Source organism: Liolophura sinensis, chromosome 6, assembly GCF_032854445.1.
Source record: "Liolophura sinensis isolate JHLJ2023 chromosome 6, CUHK_Ljap_v2, whole genome shotgun sequence".
Taxonomy (NCBI): Eukaryota; Metazoa; Mollusca; class Polyplacophora; order Chitonida; family Chitonidae; genus Liolophura; species Liolophura sinensis.
The window spans coordinates 9,141,681-9,155,894 of NC_088300.1; the positions used below are offsets into that span (position 1 = coordinate 9,141,681).

The 14,214-nt window shown below is 37.9% G+C and overlaps 1 protein-coding gene across 1 annotated transcript in view; it reads left to right on the plus strand.

The window, feature by feature from the left end:
• Positions 1–14,214, plus strand: part of LOC135467698 (unconventional myosin-X-like) — a 110,744-nt gene that overhangs the window by 52,773 nt on the left and 43,757 nt on the right. Inside the window, 5 exon segments of the mRNA XM_064745509.1 lie at positions 2,591–2,635; positions 2,637–2,703; positions 6,144–6,250; positions 8,772–8,886; positions 8,889–8,928. Of these exon segments, the coding sequence (XP_064601579.1) occupies positions 2,591–2,635; positions 2,637–2,703; positions 6,144–6,250; positions 8,772–8,886; positions 8,889–8,928 (374 nt within the window).

A 14,214-nucleotide genomic window follows, 5' to 3' on the forward strand; every position in this document is an offset into this window, starting at 1 on the left:
CTGATGCTAGAGAAATACAATTTTTCCAGACGACACTTGATTGACACGTGTCACACAGGTGCAGCACGCCCTGTAATTATTACACCTGACAGGTGATGCAATGCGGGTCACTAGAATGTGCGTTATGGAGGCTATGTTTTCATTTTAACCCTGTGCACAGACTACTCAAGCTGTGACCTTGAAAATTGGTCCGTATATTAACAAAATCATGCCAGTTGAATGTCTGAAGTTTGAAAGGGTTTGAACAAAGGATAATAGAGCAATGCAGCATCAAAGTACGGCCATTTTTTTATGCCCACCCGATGTATTTTGGATATACATTGTTCACAGGTATATATTGCTGATATACATTGTTCACAGGTATATATTGCTGATATACATTGTTCACAGGTATATATTGCTGATATATACATTGTTCACAGGTATATATTGCTGATATACATTATTTGCAGGTGTATATTGCTGATATACATTGTTCACAGGTATATATTGCTGATATACATTGTTCACACGTATATATTGCTGATATACATTGTTCACAGGTATATATTGCTGATGTACATTATTCACAGGTGTAGTTTACCACATGCAAACTTTATGTGGATGTCGGTTTCTACTCCATGATAGTTGTATCATAGAAGTTGAGAAGTTCTTCTCTGTACATTGGAACTCTGTAGCTTGTTGGCAAAAAAACCAAGGAGCCTACTGAGACATGAAAATATATGAGCTTTCAAACTTTGGGTTTGGGACCCCATTAAAAAAAAAGGTTTGAGGAGGTGTAATGCACTATATTAACATTCTATACATGTAGTTTGTCACTTCATCAAAGTAGTAGTGAGAGAGTTGTGACTGCAAAAACTATACATTAGATGTCAAAAAAAAGCAAAAAAAAGGAAGAAAGGATAAGAGGGTTGAATGGAAATTTCCTTGAATAATATAAAAGTGAATTGAGCCATTGATTTTTGTGATTGACGTGTTTAAGAATCAAGCATCATCTGCGTTTAGTCTTTTGTTTATACCCCTTCTGATTGATCTGATCATTCCATCATGTTACAAACAAAAGTTTTAATAAATTTTCTTTTGTTTGCCTGAGTCTCAGAGAGTGCTCTTTTGTAGCAGAGGTGCTGGTGGTTTTTGGCATAACCTTCAGAAAGCTTTACATAAACCAGGAATTTTGCAGATGCTCAGCAAAACACTGTGACCTTCTGCGTCTGTGAGGAGCAGAAAATATCTGACCTGCCAGATTATGGGTATGGTGATCCTCATTAAGCTGTCCAACTGTCTCTTCATTCTACGTCTCCAAAAAAATGTTATATAGAATAAAATATGTATGAAAACAATATTTATAGCTTATGTAATCAGTTATTGTAAAGGTGGCATCCTTCTTGTGACAGCTGATGTGCCGCACTGGATATATGCATTTTTTGTGTATTTATTGAATATTCAGGAGGACTATTTCTTATGGCAGCGCCCTGAGTATAGGTAGTAGTATGGGGATGAAATAGTGCATCAAAGAGGGGAATAACACATGCTCAGGGCTTGGGATAAAACTTATACAGTGCATGTATCTTTTGGTCATTTAAAACATAGAGAACCATTAGCTAAGAGCAAACAGCTTCATGTGGACTTCGTTGCTATACAATGAGCATATGTGTGGGGAATTTTACCTTAGGCATTGTTGGCATCCCCACAAAGGATGTGGTCAATTTGGGGTCAAGAATTGTTCAAGAAAACACATCAATGAATAAAAAAGAAAATATATGCGTGGATGGCTAGATCAATAGTTTCCATGTCATTGTGCTCTGTCCGTGTGACCCTGGTCATGTGACTGGTCAAGTGTTAAGACAAGGCTAGGGGAAATTATGGGGAAATATACATGTAGACATTAGCTGTGAGATGTGTTAGAATATACTATAACCTCTCTGTGGTATCTAGATCTTGGTTAAGTAAGAGCCTTGTTACTGTGCAAAGAGAAATGCAAACTTATTATCATGATTCAGAATGCAGAGTGTGTACTGTGTGAGGCACATTCTCACTCACATCCTCCCCAGAAGGGCGTTGTCAGTGCTATTGAACCCTTCTCGCCATTCCCTGGAGATGAGAACCTAATCCCAGAATGAAATTTCTCAAGTAATTTGTGGCTGGTTAGTGTCAGATTATTCCACTGAGTATGCATTACTAGCTGGAGGATATTCTAATAAACCCTGTCATAATAACTTCCCTTACAATAGGCACACTGCAGGTTAAGGAACAGCAGTTAGCACTTCCCGACATATTAGGGTAGCTTCCGACAAATCTCTGGAGTGTAGATTGGATTAAAAGCTGGTTACGAGTATTACAGCTACCTGCCATCTCGTGCTTGGGAGAAATAAAGCCCTCTCCCGACAGTTTACCAAATTATGGATCAAAGAATAAATTAATAAGCAGTCCCTGGCAGCCCTTTGCTGGAAAACTGACATTCGTTGCCCACTCACTCATTTCTGTGGACAAGTACAGTAGGTAGTTGTTTTTCTTCCGGACCGGAAGGCTGTGACGTTTCAGTTATATGTGATGGTTTCTACACGTAGTGTTGTTCATCTTCTCTCCACAGGTCTTTCTTAGGAACAGTGTGTTTGAGCCACTGGAGGAAAAAACTACAGGTACTGTTGACAAATGCAGCCATCATCGTGCAGAAAGCCTGGAAAGGCTTCCGACAAAGAAAAGGTGAGTGTATCCTTAAGGCCAGTGGCAGTGTTTCTTCCATTCTTTGCATGACTGTTTTAATGGTTTGAAGGGTGTTACATTGCAAGTTGGTTACCCAGTTATACGTGTAGTAAATTTGCAATGTTCATGAATCTTTGCATTTGCTCTTTTTTACTTGTGTAGTATATTGTTTCAAGGTATTGCTTGTGTTTTGTCTCTCATTATCTGAAGTTAGATATCAGAATGACAGATTTGACCAGTGCTTTGCCGTTTTCACTATTACATAATGACTGTGTTTCTTTCCTGTATTCCACAGCTGTAACCATATTTAAAGAAGCCCATGTTCACAATAGCCATGACATCCCACAAAAAAATCATGTTGTCTTGCTCTCTGCATTTTTGTTAGTGAATGGGCCCATGTTAAGAGATAGGATGTCGAAAATTTGACTGACAACCTACTGGCAGACAGATATGCTGGCAAGATCACATTTTCTTGTGCACTCAAGATGTTAATATGGAGTAAAAGATGTTATTAAAGGATACATGAAAGGGAACTATAAAACAAAGATTATGATTCTTTGCCAAATGAAGAAAAATTATACCCCAGAATTTTTGTTTGAAAAATTTGATTTTGGGGGTGTTTTTAACCTATTAAATTACTTCTCTATGTTATGCATATTTCCTGTCAAGGGTCGGATTTTTTCAGAAATTACATCATCGTTGATCTTGCTCGAAACTCCGTGAAGATGACATGTACACAGGTGCTGCATGGCCTTCTTTGGGCCAGCTTAGTGACCCCTCTGTGCCCCCTACAACCGCTCCCCCCCCCCCCCCCCCCCCCCCCCCCGTTCGGTCTGTCCACCCACGGTTCTTTTTTTTAAACAGGGATCATCACTGACATCAGTGCTGCAAGCTACTTAATTTCCGGACTGACAGCTGAGGCCCTTCAGAAACGGTTCTTTGGAGCCATTTTTTCTCTCCTATCGGTGTTTAATAAAAAAGTGTTTTAAGATTTCATGTTCGAAAGGGACAGTGATATTCCACTGGAAAAGTCCTTTGTTTCAGCATCAAAAGTAATATATTTCATAACCTTTCTTGGCCTCTAAAAATGTACGGCACTCTTTGGGGGTGAGTTCTTAGGACAAATAAAGTTCTTCCCAATATTTAACTATTGGAATGGAATAATATATTAACTGTGCATTTGTGGTCATTAGATATCTTTAGAGTCAGATGAGTTGAAGTTGACCATTCAGTTGTTTTGGTTCAACTGAAGTGATAAATATAGATAAGCTGCTGCTACACTTGCTTATATCAAGAGTCAAAGTAAGTGAATTTTTGGTGGTGTTCCCTCAGCATTTGTTGGTTGATGATAAACATGATAGGCAGCCCTGCAGAATAGCACACACCAGACAGGAGGAGGTGAACAGACCAGTGTGATGTGAAAAGTGACCAAGCTGTCAGGGATACATAGGATCTCTACCTGATTAAGAGGAGGCTAATGGTCGATGTCTTCCCTTCAGAACAGAGAAGAAACGAATCTCAGCCCAAATGACATTATATCAGACTGGACAGTGGATGAGGAAACAGCCTGATTATCTGTCCATTGCCTGGGATGTCCTGTGAGTGACTGGCCGCAGTCTGTCATGGTCCCAAGTCCAAATCCTGTCCTCTCCCAAGTCTGCTCTCCAAGGCCCGCTGGATTCACTTTCAGGAAGGATCAGCTCTCGACTTCTGTCAAAGATTAATTGCCCATGACTGTTAGGTCGATGCAAGCCCTGCATGAAACCTGTGATGTTTCCATGGCTAGGAAGCAATGTGTACCGTCTGCTAGGAAAGTGCTGACTTGACCACTAAGTCTGTAATGTTATTTGTGCCCAAGTGAGATTGAAAGCTTTTATCCAAGCATTGCATCTATCACATTACCTCAAGATTAGCAAGAATCTTGTGCGACCATTTGTGTGAATTAAGTTGTTTTTCATCACTGATTAATTAGGGAAAACAGTGTAATCCACTTTTTTCTTTTGCCTCTATCCCCAAAGGTCTACTAGATTCTCTGTGTTTACGTGGAAACATGGCTGGTGTAAATAAGATTCTGATCTTAATATTGTAATGATAATGGCTTTAGGGATGTTTCCATGGGGATACCTGTAAATCATATTTGAATTGCATTACGTGATGAGTTACATTGGATAAATCACATACCAATGACAATGGGAAAGTAGGACAGAAGCAAGCATTTGAGCGTATAAAGAAAATGTGTGGATTGTGATTGTGTTTGTGGAAAAAAGATTGATAAATGTCCATATTTATTGTTATAATAATGTGCTTCAGAAACTTGTAGAAATGATTAATAGAAATTTTGCCATCCACATGTGGGGGGACTATTGACTTAGATTAAACTGGAACAGTGGTCACAGTGGCAATACAGTCTTATGTGACAAGCTGTTCATCCAGTTGAAAGGACAAGAAAATTAATGCTATCATGACCAGTAATCTGGCACCTGTTTCTAAAGAGGTAGAGCCTGATGCATGATTAACGAGAACAGATGGGGGTTTTAACACCACCAGCACTGACTGCATTTAGCAAACCTGTTAATTTTATTAATGTCATAAGCCTGGATTCTGTTTTTGGCTAAAGCAAAAACCTTGTCTTGGAAAGAGAACTTTGACTGCTCAAGAATTTAACACCTATCTTACAATCACTTTTTGTTTGCTATGTTTACTGCTGCAGTAGTGTAGTTGAAGCATTCAGCATGAAATTTATGAACTTCCCACCTGAAGAAAATAAAGTGGCCACGGCCGAATTGCTGTTCTGTTAGTTCCAGGGCTTTTCTGGTGTAGGTGGGAATACATGTACACATGTACCCTGGTAGATTTCTCCTTTAAATCTTTATATTTTAGGATGTAATAAAAGGGCAGTTAACAGTGTAACCTTATAGCCTTGGCCTGAATGGTTGACAGTTCTTTTGTGTGTTCAGGTATATCAGTGTGTTGGTCCATTCTTACATCTTGCGACCAAACTGACCTGCAAATCATCAAATTTGGATGAATGGCTTGCCTTGAGAATTGTGTGAAATTATTGAAAGGCAACATTTTTTTATCCCTCATAAACATTTGCGAGGGACCATGTATATTGATAGAATGGCCCAACCGGTTTACAAGTTGGGAGTCTTAAGGTTTTAAAATGTCAACCTGTGTGTAATTTGTCTAGTGAAAGAACTTCAGCACTTAAAAAGCATACTTTTATTAAAATATAAAATATTTGAATATTATGTAACATATAGGAAAAATTTGTCCTAAAATATGATTTCTAGTTGTACTGTAATTATTTGATATACACTTGGAGTGTGTATTGTTTATGTGATACAGAATTATCTTGAATGGTCTTGATTTTAAATTTATCGAAACAAATGAGCAAATTGTGATCAAGGCTATAGTGATTTTTTTTTTTAAATTTTCAGCCTACCTTCGTTTACGCCATGCAGCAATTGTGCTGCAATCCAACTTCCGTGTAATGCGAGATCGCATTGCCTTCCTCAGAACCAAGAGGGCGGCCATTGTTGTTCAGGTATGCCATTTAATGTGACTTTTTAATTACGTGAATACGTGAAACTGTCTTCATATACTTGCACATATGTGAATAAAAATTTGAGAAAAGTGAGGTGGTTTGCATCACACTTTTTGGTTGATTTACACAGCATTATTTTTTAGTTCATACTTTTTTGTTGATTTACATCATGATTTTCAGTTGATTTACATCAGACTTCTCTGTTCATTTGCATCACTGAGTTAGATTTGAATACCACTTCTCTGTTGATTCCCACTATATGTTTTGATTTGACACACTCGTGTTTGTTCACAGTGACTGTTGAAATTCTGTTGTGTTTCTTTTCACATGAAACGTTACTTGCAAGCAAAATTTGATAAGACCAAAAAGAATCTTTTGAGCCCAAAGAGAAAGTTAATGGCTGAATTCTGATGAAATTTTACTTAAGAACGATTTGCTTTAGGCTGACGAGTGATCTTAGGCATTACTCATCTTCATAAGCACAGTCAAATCCTGTGTACAAGACTATTGATAATTAGTGAACAAGGTCATAGTTTGTGTGCAGATATCATTAAAACAGAAGAGTCAAGACGTTGATATATCCACTATGTGACTAAACTTTGGGCTTCCTCAGAAACAGTGGGGCCTCCGTGGCTCTGTTGGTTAGCGTGCTAGCGCAGCGTAATGACCCAGGAGCCTCTCACCAATGCGGTCGCTGTGAGTTCAAGTCCGGCTCATGCTGGCTTCCTCTCCAGCCGTACGTGAGAAGGTCTGCCAGCAACCTGCAGATGGTCGTGAGTTTCCCCAGGGCTCTGCCCGGTTTCCACCTACCATAATGCTGGCCGCCGTTGTATAAGTGAAATATTCTTGAGTACGGCGTAAAACACCAATCAAATAAATAAATAAATAAATCCTCAGAAACAGGACCATTTCTTGTCTGTTATTGAAAATTTAATGTATTTCTTATTTTTTTTCTAGTGGAATTTTGCTCTAATATGACTTCTGTAAAAGTCAATGTGAAATTTTTACTTTGGTATTCTGAACCAACAAAGGAAAATATTCTGTGTCCTTCAAGTTCTTCGGGTTTTCTTTAGTTGATGTGGATGTGATGTCTCAGGATGTGGTTTGTTGCGTTTTGCTGTGAGGTGACAGACATGGGGACAGACTTGTTAACAGCTGTCAGTTCCTGGATATTGTGAGGTTTTCCATTTGTAGATTGGACAGTTTGCTGTGGCATGGCTTCCTGTGTTTGATGCTGAAGGGATGAGAGTTCTGGCACAGGGGCTTTATGCTGATCCCCTCCTGGCAGCAGGAACATCGTTCTCCACTCTTATCTCGCTCCTAAAGGGAACAGTGATCCATCCTTTATAAGACTAGCTGCTAACAGTCTTCGTCCTGGATGTGAAGCAGGTCACTGTTAACTCAGACTGACTTACTGACACTCTTTCTGTAAATCCATTGACTCCACTTAATTCCTGGTGGTGTTATTCCCCACCCTGGTAGAAATTTCACACAGGTTGTGCTAGTGTTAACATTTAGTGTGTGAAATCAAATGGCCATGGACCTGTGATAAGTTGCTCTCACACTACATGTAGCTCATCATGTCAGCATGACTTGTAGTGTAATGTTACCATTGGCCTCAAATATCATATGCATTTTAATACACCTAGGACCCATTTCTTGCCTACAATAGTTTGAACGTTTTTGTAATATTCTTGAAACATTGCTTTGGTTTGTAGCTTATTTTGATGAATGAAATGTATTTCTATTTTACCAGAAAGCAGAAAAACTGGTTGATCTTTGATGGTATCCATATCATAAAAGGAATTATGCACAAATCAAATCTGGTGTAATGGTGGTGGCAGATGTGTCACGTTATCTTTTCTAACTTACTGTTATGTAGGACAGGTGGTATGAACACAATATTTCAGACATACTGTGGCAACTTGGCTTAGAAAGAGATAACATATGTCTTGCTGGCTATACGGTACATGCATCTTGTGTCCAGTGGTGTTGAAAACTTACTGAATCTCTTTGATTTGATATTCTCTTTTTCTGGACTTAAAATTATTTGGTAATTTCACGTGTCCTTGATTTCAAATGATTGACGGAAATGGACTGGTGATATCAAGCTGAATGATAAGTTACAGCTAGGGAAGACAAGGGATTTCTTGATGATGTAACATGTAGCTAAAGAATAGGTTTTAGGTGCCTGCGGGTTTCAAATGGCATGACATTTCTTAGAAGAGCTTGTATTCTGCATTTTACTGAGCTCCTGATCGAAGCATACCAATGATATTTACATCGGCGCTTGCACTTCACGAGCTCTTGGAAATTTAATTTGTCCATCATGGCCATTTTGTTTCAGAGTTTTTTTAGGAAATGACATTTTACTTTCTGAGCTGCAGGTTCTTGTCAATTAGGTAGTCATAAAGATTTGGATAATATTACACTTAACAGATTCTCTTGACGTGTGTTGTCATTATGGAATTGTTATTTCTGTTGTAACATTGTTGCAATTATGTTTTTTTTAATACTTCAGGCATATTGCTCGTGGAATGTTGGCCAGACGACTTGCTCACACTGAACGAGCTCTGAAAAAAGCCGAAGACAGCGGCTGAGAGAAGAAGAAATGGAGAGAGAACGACTACGAAAACAAAAGAGGAAGCCAATGAAATGGCCATGGAAGAGAGCCTCAAGTAAGTAAGATTTTGACATTGCTTTAGAGATTTTACAGTGAAATACTGCTGAATTGTACGTATAAATAGCATGTTGTACAGTCAAAATAAGGACTAAACTAACAGATCCGTTTGAACAATATGTACGTTTAAGTGATTGGGTGCTCTTATTTTATTCTCACATCTATAAATTTAAATTTTTTATTTCTTTACTTTAAGAAATTTTGACACATGTCAAGATTTTGTTATTGGCCACTCAACCCATCAATGTGTAATACTGGTTTGACCATCGTTATAATTGACAGTTTGGATTTTAATGGTTGATTGCTGTTGCATTGAACTAAAGCACTTCTAAATTGTTAAATTAGATAAAATCATTTTGATGGCAAAGAGCTTACTATTGATCTTCAGGTTATTATAATGTCAGGCAAAATTCACTGTATTTTCTTAGTCTATACATATACATTAAATTTCTTTGTCGAGAAATGTTTGCCTTTGAGGTGACCTGTGTTCATCTCATCAGCATTAATCAGTGGTCAGACTGAATCATGGTACATGCAATACAAGATTATTCTGCATAAGACGTTAGAAGCTTATTTACATTATATCTGAATATCAATGTATACAGTGAGAAACGTAACTCCTGTATATTTATATACATGTATGCACTGAGTTCCTTGGAAAAAGTAAGTACTGGCTTATACCCAGTAACCATTCTGTCACTCCTCAACCACTCCTCTCCTGCCCCTCTCAAAAACAGCTATTAACAGAGAGCACAGGAGCACCATCATTCTTTTCCTCCAATAACATTATTGTCTCATGGTTTTTGTCCAGTTTCATTACTCCCACATCTATATCCATAGATGTCATCATTTGACACTGAGTTTGGTCTCAGTGTAACCTCTGATTGATTCTGATTGGTGTAAAATGATTTCACAGGGAACATTGTTTGAAAACAACAAATAAAAACTTTTGTCGTAAACCAACCATTGTAGTGGAATATTCCGTCATCTCTGCCATTTTGGCCTTTTCTGGCCTCTTGATCATTGTTGACTGAAGCGTGTGAAGTGTCGTTAATGCAAAATGGCCTTTAGTTTTGTGGTCATGTCTCTTAATGACCCCTCCGTGTTAGGATTTCTTGGAAAACTGGCCAAAGTAAACATGGGGAACTGGTCATTAATGCCTGTGCAAACCATGACTGTGTTGTGAAAGAAGACCAAAGGCACACACACAGTGGCCCCAACCTGATAATGTGCCATCCAGAAAGTCATGTTGAGAAATTGGAAAATCAATGGGAAACTGTGGAGTGTTTGTTTTAAGATGAAATAACTCATCTTATTACCGGGGAGCAAAGCTTGTTCTCCGGATGTTGGCCAGGCTATGACCCTTCTTCTCCAAAAAGTTTGAATCTCTGTGGTTTCCGGTCTACAGTTTCTTTGCCTTTTATTCCCTACTAAAGCCAGAGCTGTTGATATGCCCTTTAAGTGAAACTTTTTTCACAAAGTAGACTGTGATTAATGGTTTGGGGTATTATGAATGATATTCTGGTTATATCACATCGTTGTACATGTTACTGTATGTGACCTACGTGGAAATATTTATACCATCCTCCACTGTGATATCCTGGTTATATCACATCGTTGTACATGTTACTGTATGTGACCTACGTGGAAATATTATACCATCCTCCACTGTGATATCCTGGTTATATCACATCGTTGTACATGTTACTGTATGTGACCTACGTGGAAATATTTATACCATCCTCCACTGTGACTGCTAACTTTTTGTGGGCATTTCATGACATACATTACAGGTCTTTCTTAACCATATGCAACTTATTTTACATTTAATCAAATCATTTTCTAATGATCACCAGAAATGTGATTAAACATTGAAAATGATGAAACCAGAATCACTGACTGGAAACGTACAAGAGAGGAATGGGCAGTATAAATTATTATAAATGTGCTTGAAACTTAGTTTTTATTTTGCCCAGTACATATATGATTTGAACAGTGTATGTGCACATTTGTTATGTCTTATGAAATAATTTCATCATGTGTTTTAATTTCAATCTTTTGTTTATTACAGACAGTACTCATCATTTTAAGAGTCTTTTGATTTTGGTGTTAAAGTGAACATATTATACCTGATAGTGAATGTCTTAAGCATTTTGTTTTTGTTAGACTAAGGCTTTCTCAGCGCTCTCATCATAACGTATTAAAAGCCCTCATAAGCCAAGTTAGGTAAGTGTTCTCCAGATAATGTCTCACCTTCTCAACTCTCCTCTTCTCTGGAAATCGGTCTGCTCATCCATCTGGGTGGACGTTGAACTTCTGTGTTTAGATGTTGTGTGGAAAATGCGGCTTCTCGTCATACTGCCTTGTCATTTGTTATTGTCAGTCAGGTGCCTTTATTGTACATCTTTATTGCTTCATGAATGGTAATGGTTCATACAGATTTAAACTTATTGATTTCATTTTACCATACTCATTTATTGTAAATCACATTTTATTTAACTCTTTTCACCTTACTTTTTTGTCTGTTTGTTCTTTTGCTCTTTTCATCTGAGCAAAAATAAGCAAGGTTTCTTTAAAGATTTCATTTTCACCTATCATTTTTATTATCATTAAATTACTATGTTCTGGAGTCTCTTATTGTTTGCTACGTATCCCTAAAAATGAGGGGAATTTGTTTTTTTACCAGATCAAATCTTCCTGAGAAGTTTGATCCTAATGTTTTAAGAGCCCTTATAAGGCGATCTCAAACAGGGTAAGTGGAATTTCTGTTAACACACATAGTTTGTGTTTGTGTCAAACTCTACACGCCCAGTGTCTCTAATACGATTTTTGTCTTTGCCACTCTGATAGACCACTCCTTCATGTTGAACTGTGCATGTATCATACACATATCTCTTGCAGTAAGCTACGTTTTACATTTAGCCTACCATAATGTTTCACTGTAGGAACATCTTGTTGAACATTGTCCATTTTGTTGCATTCTTTTGTCTTTGACGTTACGATGTTCTCTGATCTCATGGACCTGTGTCGTGGAAGTTTGTGCTTTCTTGGCTTACTCCATGATTGCAGTTTGACGTTTGTTCAGTGATGGCCATTGTCATTGTCATCTCCATCAGCATTCAGATACGCTTCTTCTCTAAAGCCATCTGTAGTTACTCTAGTCTGTGTCTCACAGCCATTGGGACCAGAATCTACTACGTCAGTGTCTCAGCTTCCTTCACTGCTCATATGTTTGTTTCAATACAGGACTTCTTTCTCATCACTAGATGTATGTCTGTTTTTTTTTGTACATGGAGTGTTGTCGCTTTTTGTCTGTTCTATCTAGTTATTCTCCATGTGGCAGAATAGTTATATATCAATGACATACACAGTCAGAATAGTTTCTTGAACTGAGTCTTTGACTGAGATTCAGTGTTTCTCATGTCTCGTGGCTTTGGCAGTTGTCTATGTTAAAAGCTGAATCTGCCTTGCCTGATTAGCTGCTGTATTTGCATGGCAAATTCACTTGCTGCATACACATGTGTCTGCTGTAGGGTTTTTCTGGTCATTACATTGCATATCATTCCATTTGTCTCAGAAGCTCGGAATTAGAAAAGGAATATTTTAGACCTAATCTGTGCTGTTATATTGTTGTCCTGCGTATAATGCGAAGTGTGCTGTGGTGATCTCTGCACACCACCACTCCATTATAAATGTGCTGTATCATGTACATATACACGTGTATAATGCGAAGTGTGCTGTGGTGATCTCTGCCACACCACCACTCCATTATAAATGTGCTATATCATGTACATATACACGTGTATAATGCGAAGTGTGCTGTGGTGATCTCTGCCACACCACCACTCCATTATAAATGTGTTATATCATGTACATATACCCGTGTATAATGCGAAGTGTGCTGTGGTGATCTCTGCCACACCACCACTCCATTATAAAGCTGCTATATCATGTACATATACACATGTAGAAATAGGCATTTCCAAAATATATCTTATTGTCTGTAAGGGGTAGTTTGGATTTAGTCACCCTCTCTGTCTATATGTAGTAGTTTTAGGGGTGGTTTGTAGATTTACAGAATCTGGTAGAAAGGTGTGATGGTTTCTGTCGGGTATGCCATACACCTAACAGTCTTCATATCAGTGAAATAAGTATCTTATTATCAGTATCAGATAAGTAAGTTGTTGATGGTTTGTGTATATACATTCTATGTCATGTTCAATTTCCAAAGAAAGAGTTCAGTTCAATACTACCACCTGTCTCTATGGTTTTTTTTTTTTGTTTTTTTTTTTTGATTGGTGTTTTACGCCATACTCAAGAATATTTCACTTATACGTATTATGGCCAGCATTATGGTGGGTGGAAACTGGGCACAGCCCGGGGGGAAACCCACGACCATCCGCAGGTTGCTGACAGACCTTCCCACTTACGGCCGGAGAGGAATCCAGCATGAGCCGGACTTGAACTCACAGCGACTGCATTGGTGAGAGGCTCCTGGGTCATTACGCTGCGCTAGCGCGCTAACCGACTGAGCCACGGAGGCCCCACTTGTCTCTATGTCACAGGCTATTTACTCCGAGAAAGTTATTCGTCATTTATCCTGTGTACTTGCAGGTAGCTACATATTTCTCTTTTCATTTGAAGTCCAATTCATTGCTCCCAATTTATATTTGAAGATCACAGTCATTGTTAATACTTTTCATTTGAAGTTGCATGATTTTATTGCTGTTAACAGTTTCATTTTATGTTCTTATTTATTGTTATTGGTTATTTATATTTGGCGTTCATTACCACTGATTTCTCCAATTTGTAATTGAACTTTGATGCTATGGCTTGTTTTCATTTGGTGTTTGATTTAATTGTTCCTGCTTCTGGTAACTGTAGATTTCCTCACTTTGTTACTATTTCTTTTCAGGCCATCCCATTTCTGTTCAAATTCTTGTTGGCATCTTTTTCTGAAAAGTGGTGTTCATAATGTATGTACATGTATTATTTTTAGAATATTAAAAGATAGGATGCCTGGTAAGATCTTTGATGTGATTTGTCTGATCCAAAAATCAGAAATTCAGAGAAAAGTAGCGTGTGGAAACTTGTACTCATTCAGTGTGAATTAGCATGCCAAAAGAAAATGAATGTAGTTCTTTGTCATTGAATACAAAGAACACTTAGGATGTTTTTTAGAATAGGGCAAATTTTTAATCTTTTATTATATTAGTTTGGATTTTTTTTTACCATAATATTCTGCATGTACATACAAAGCCTAGAATAAGACTGGTTTTGCCTT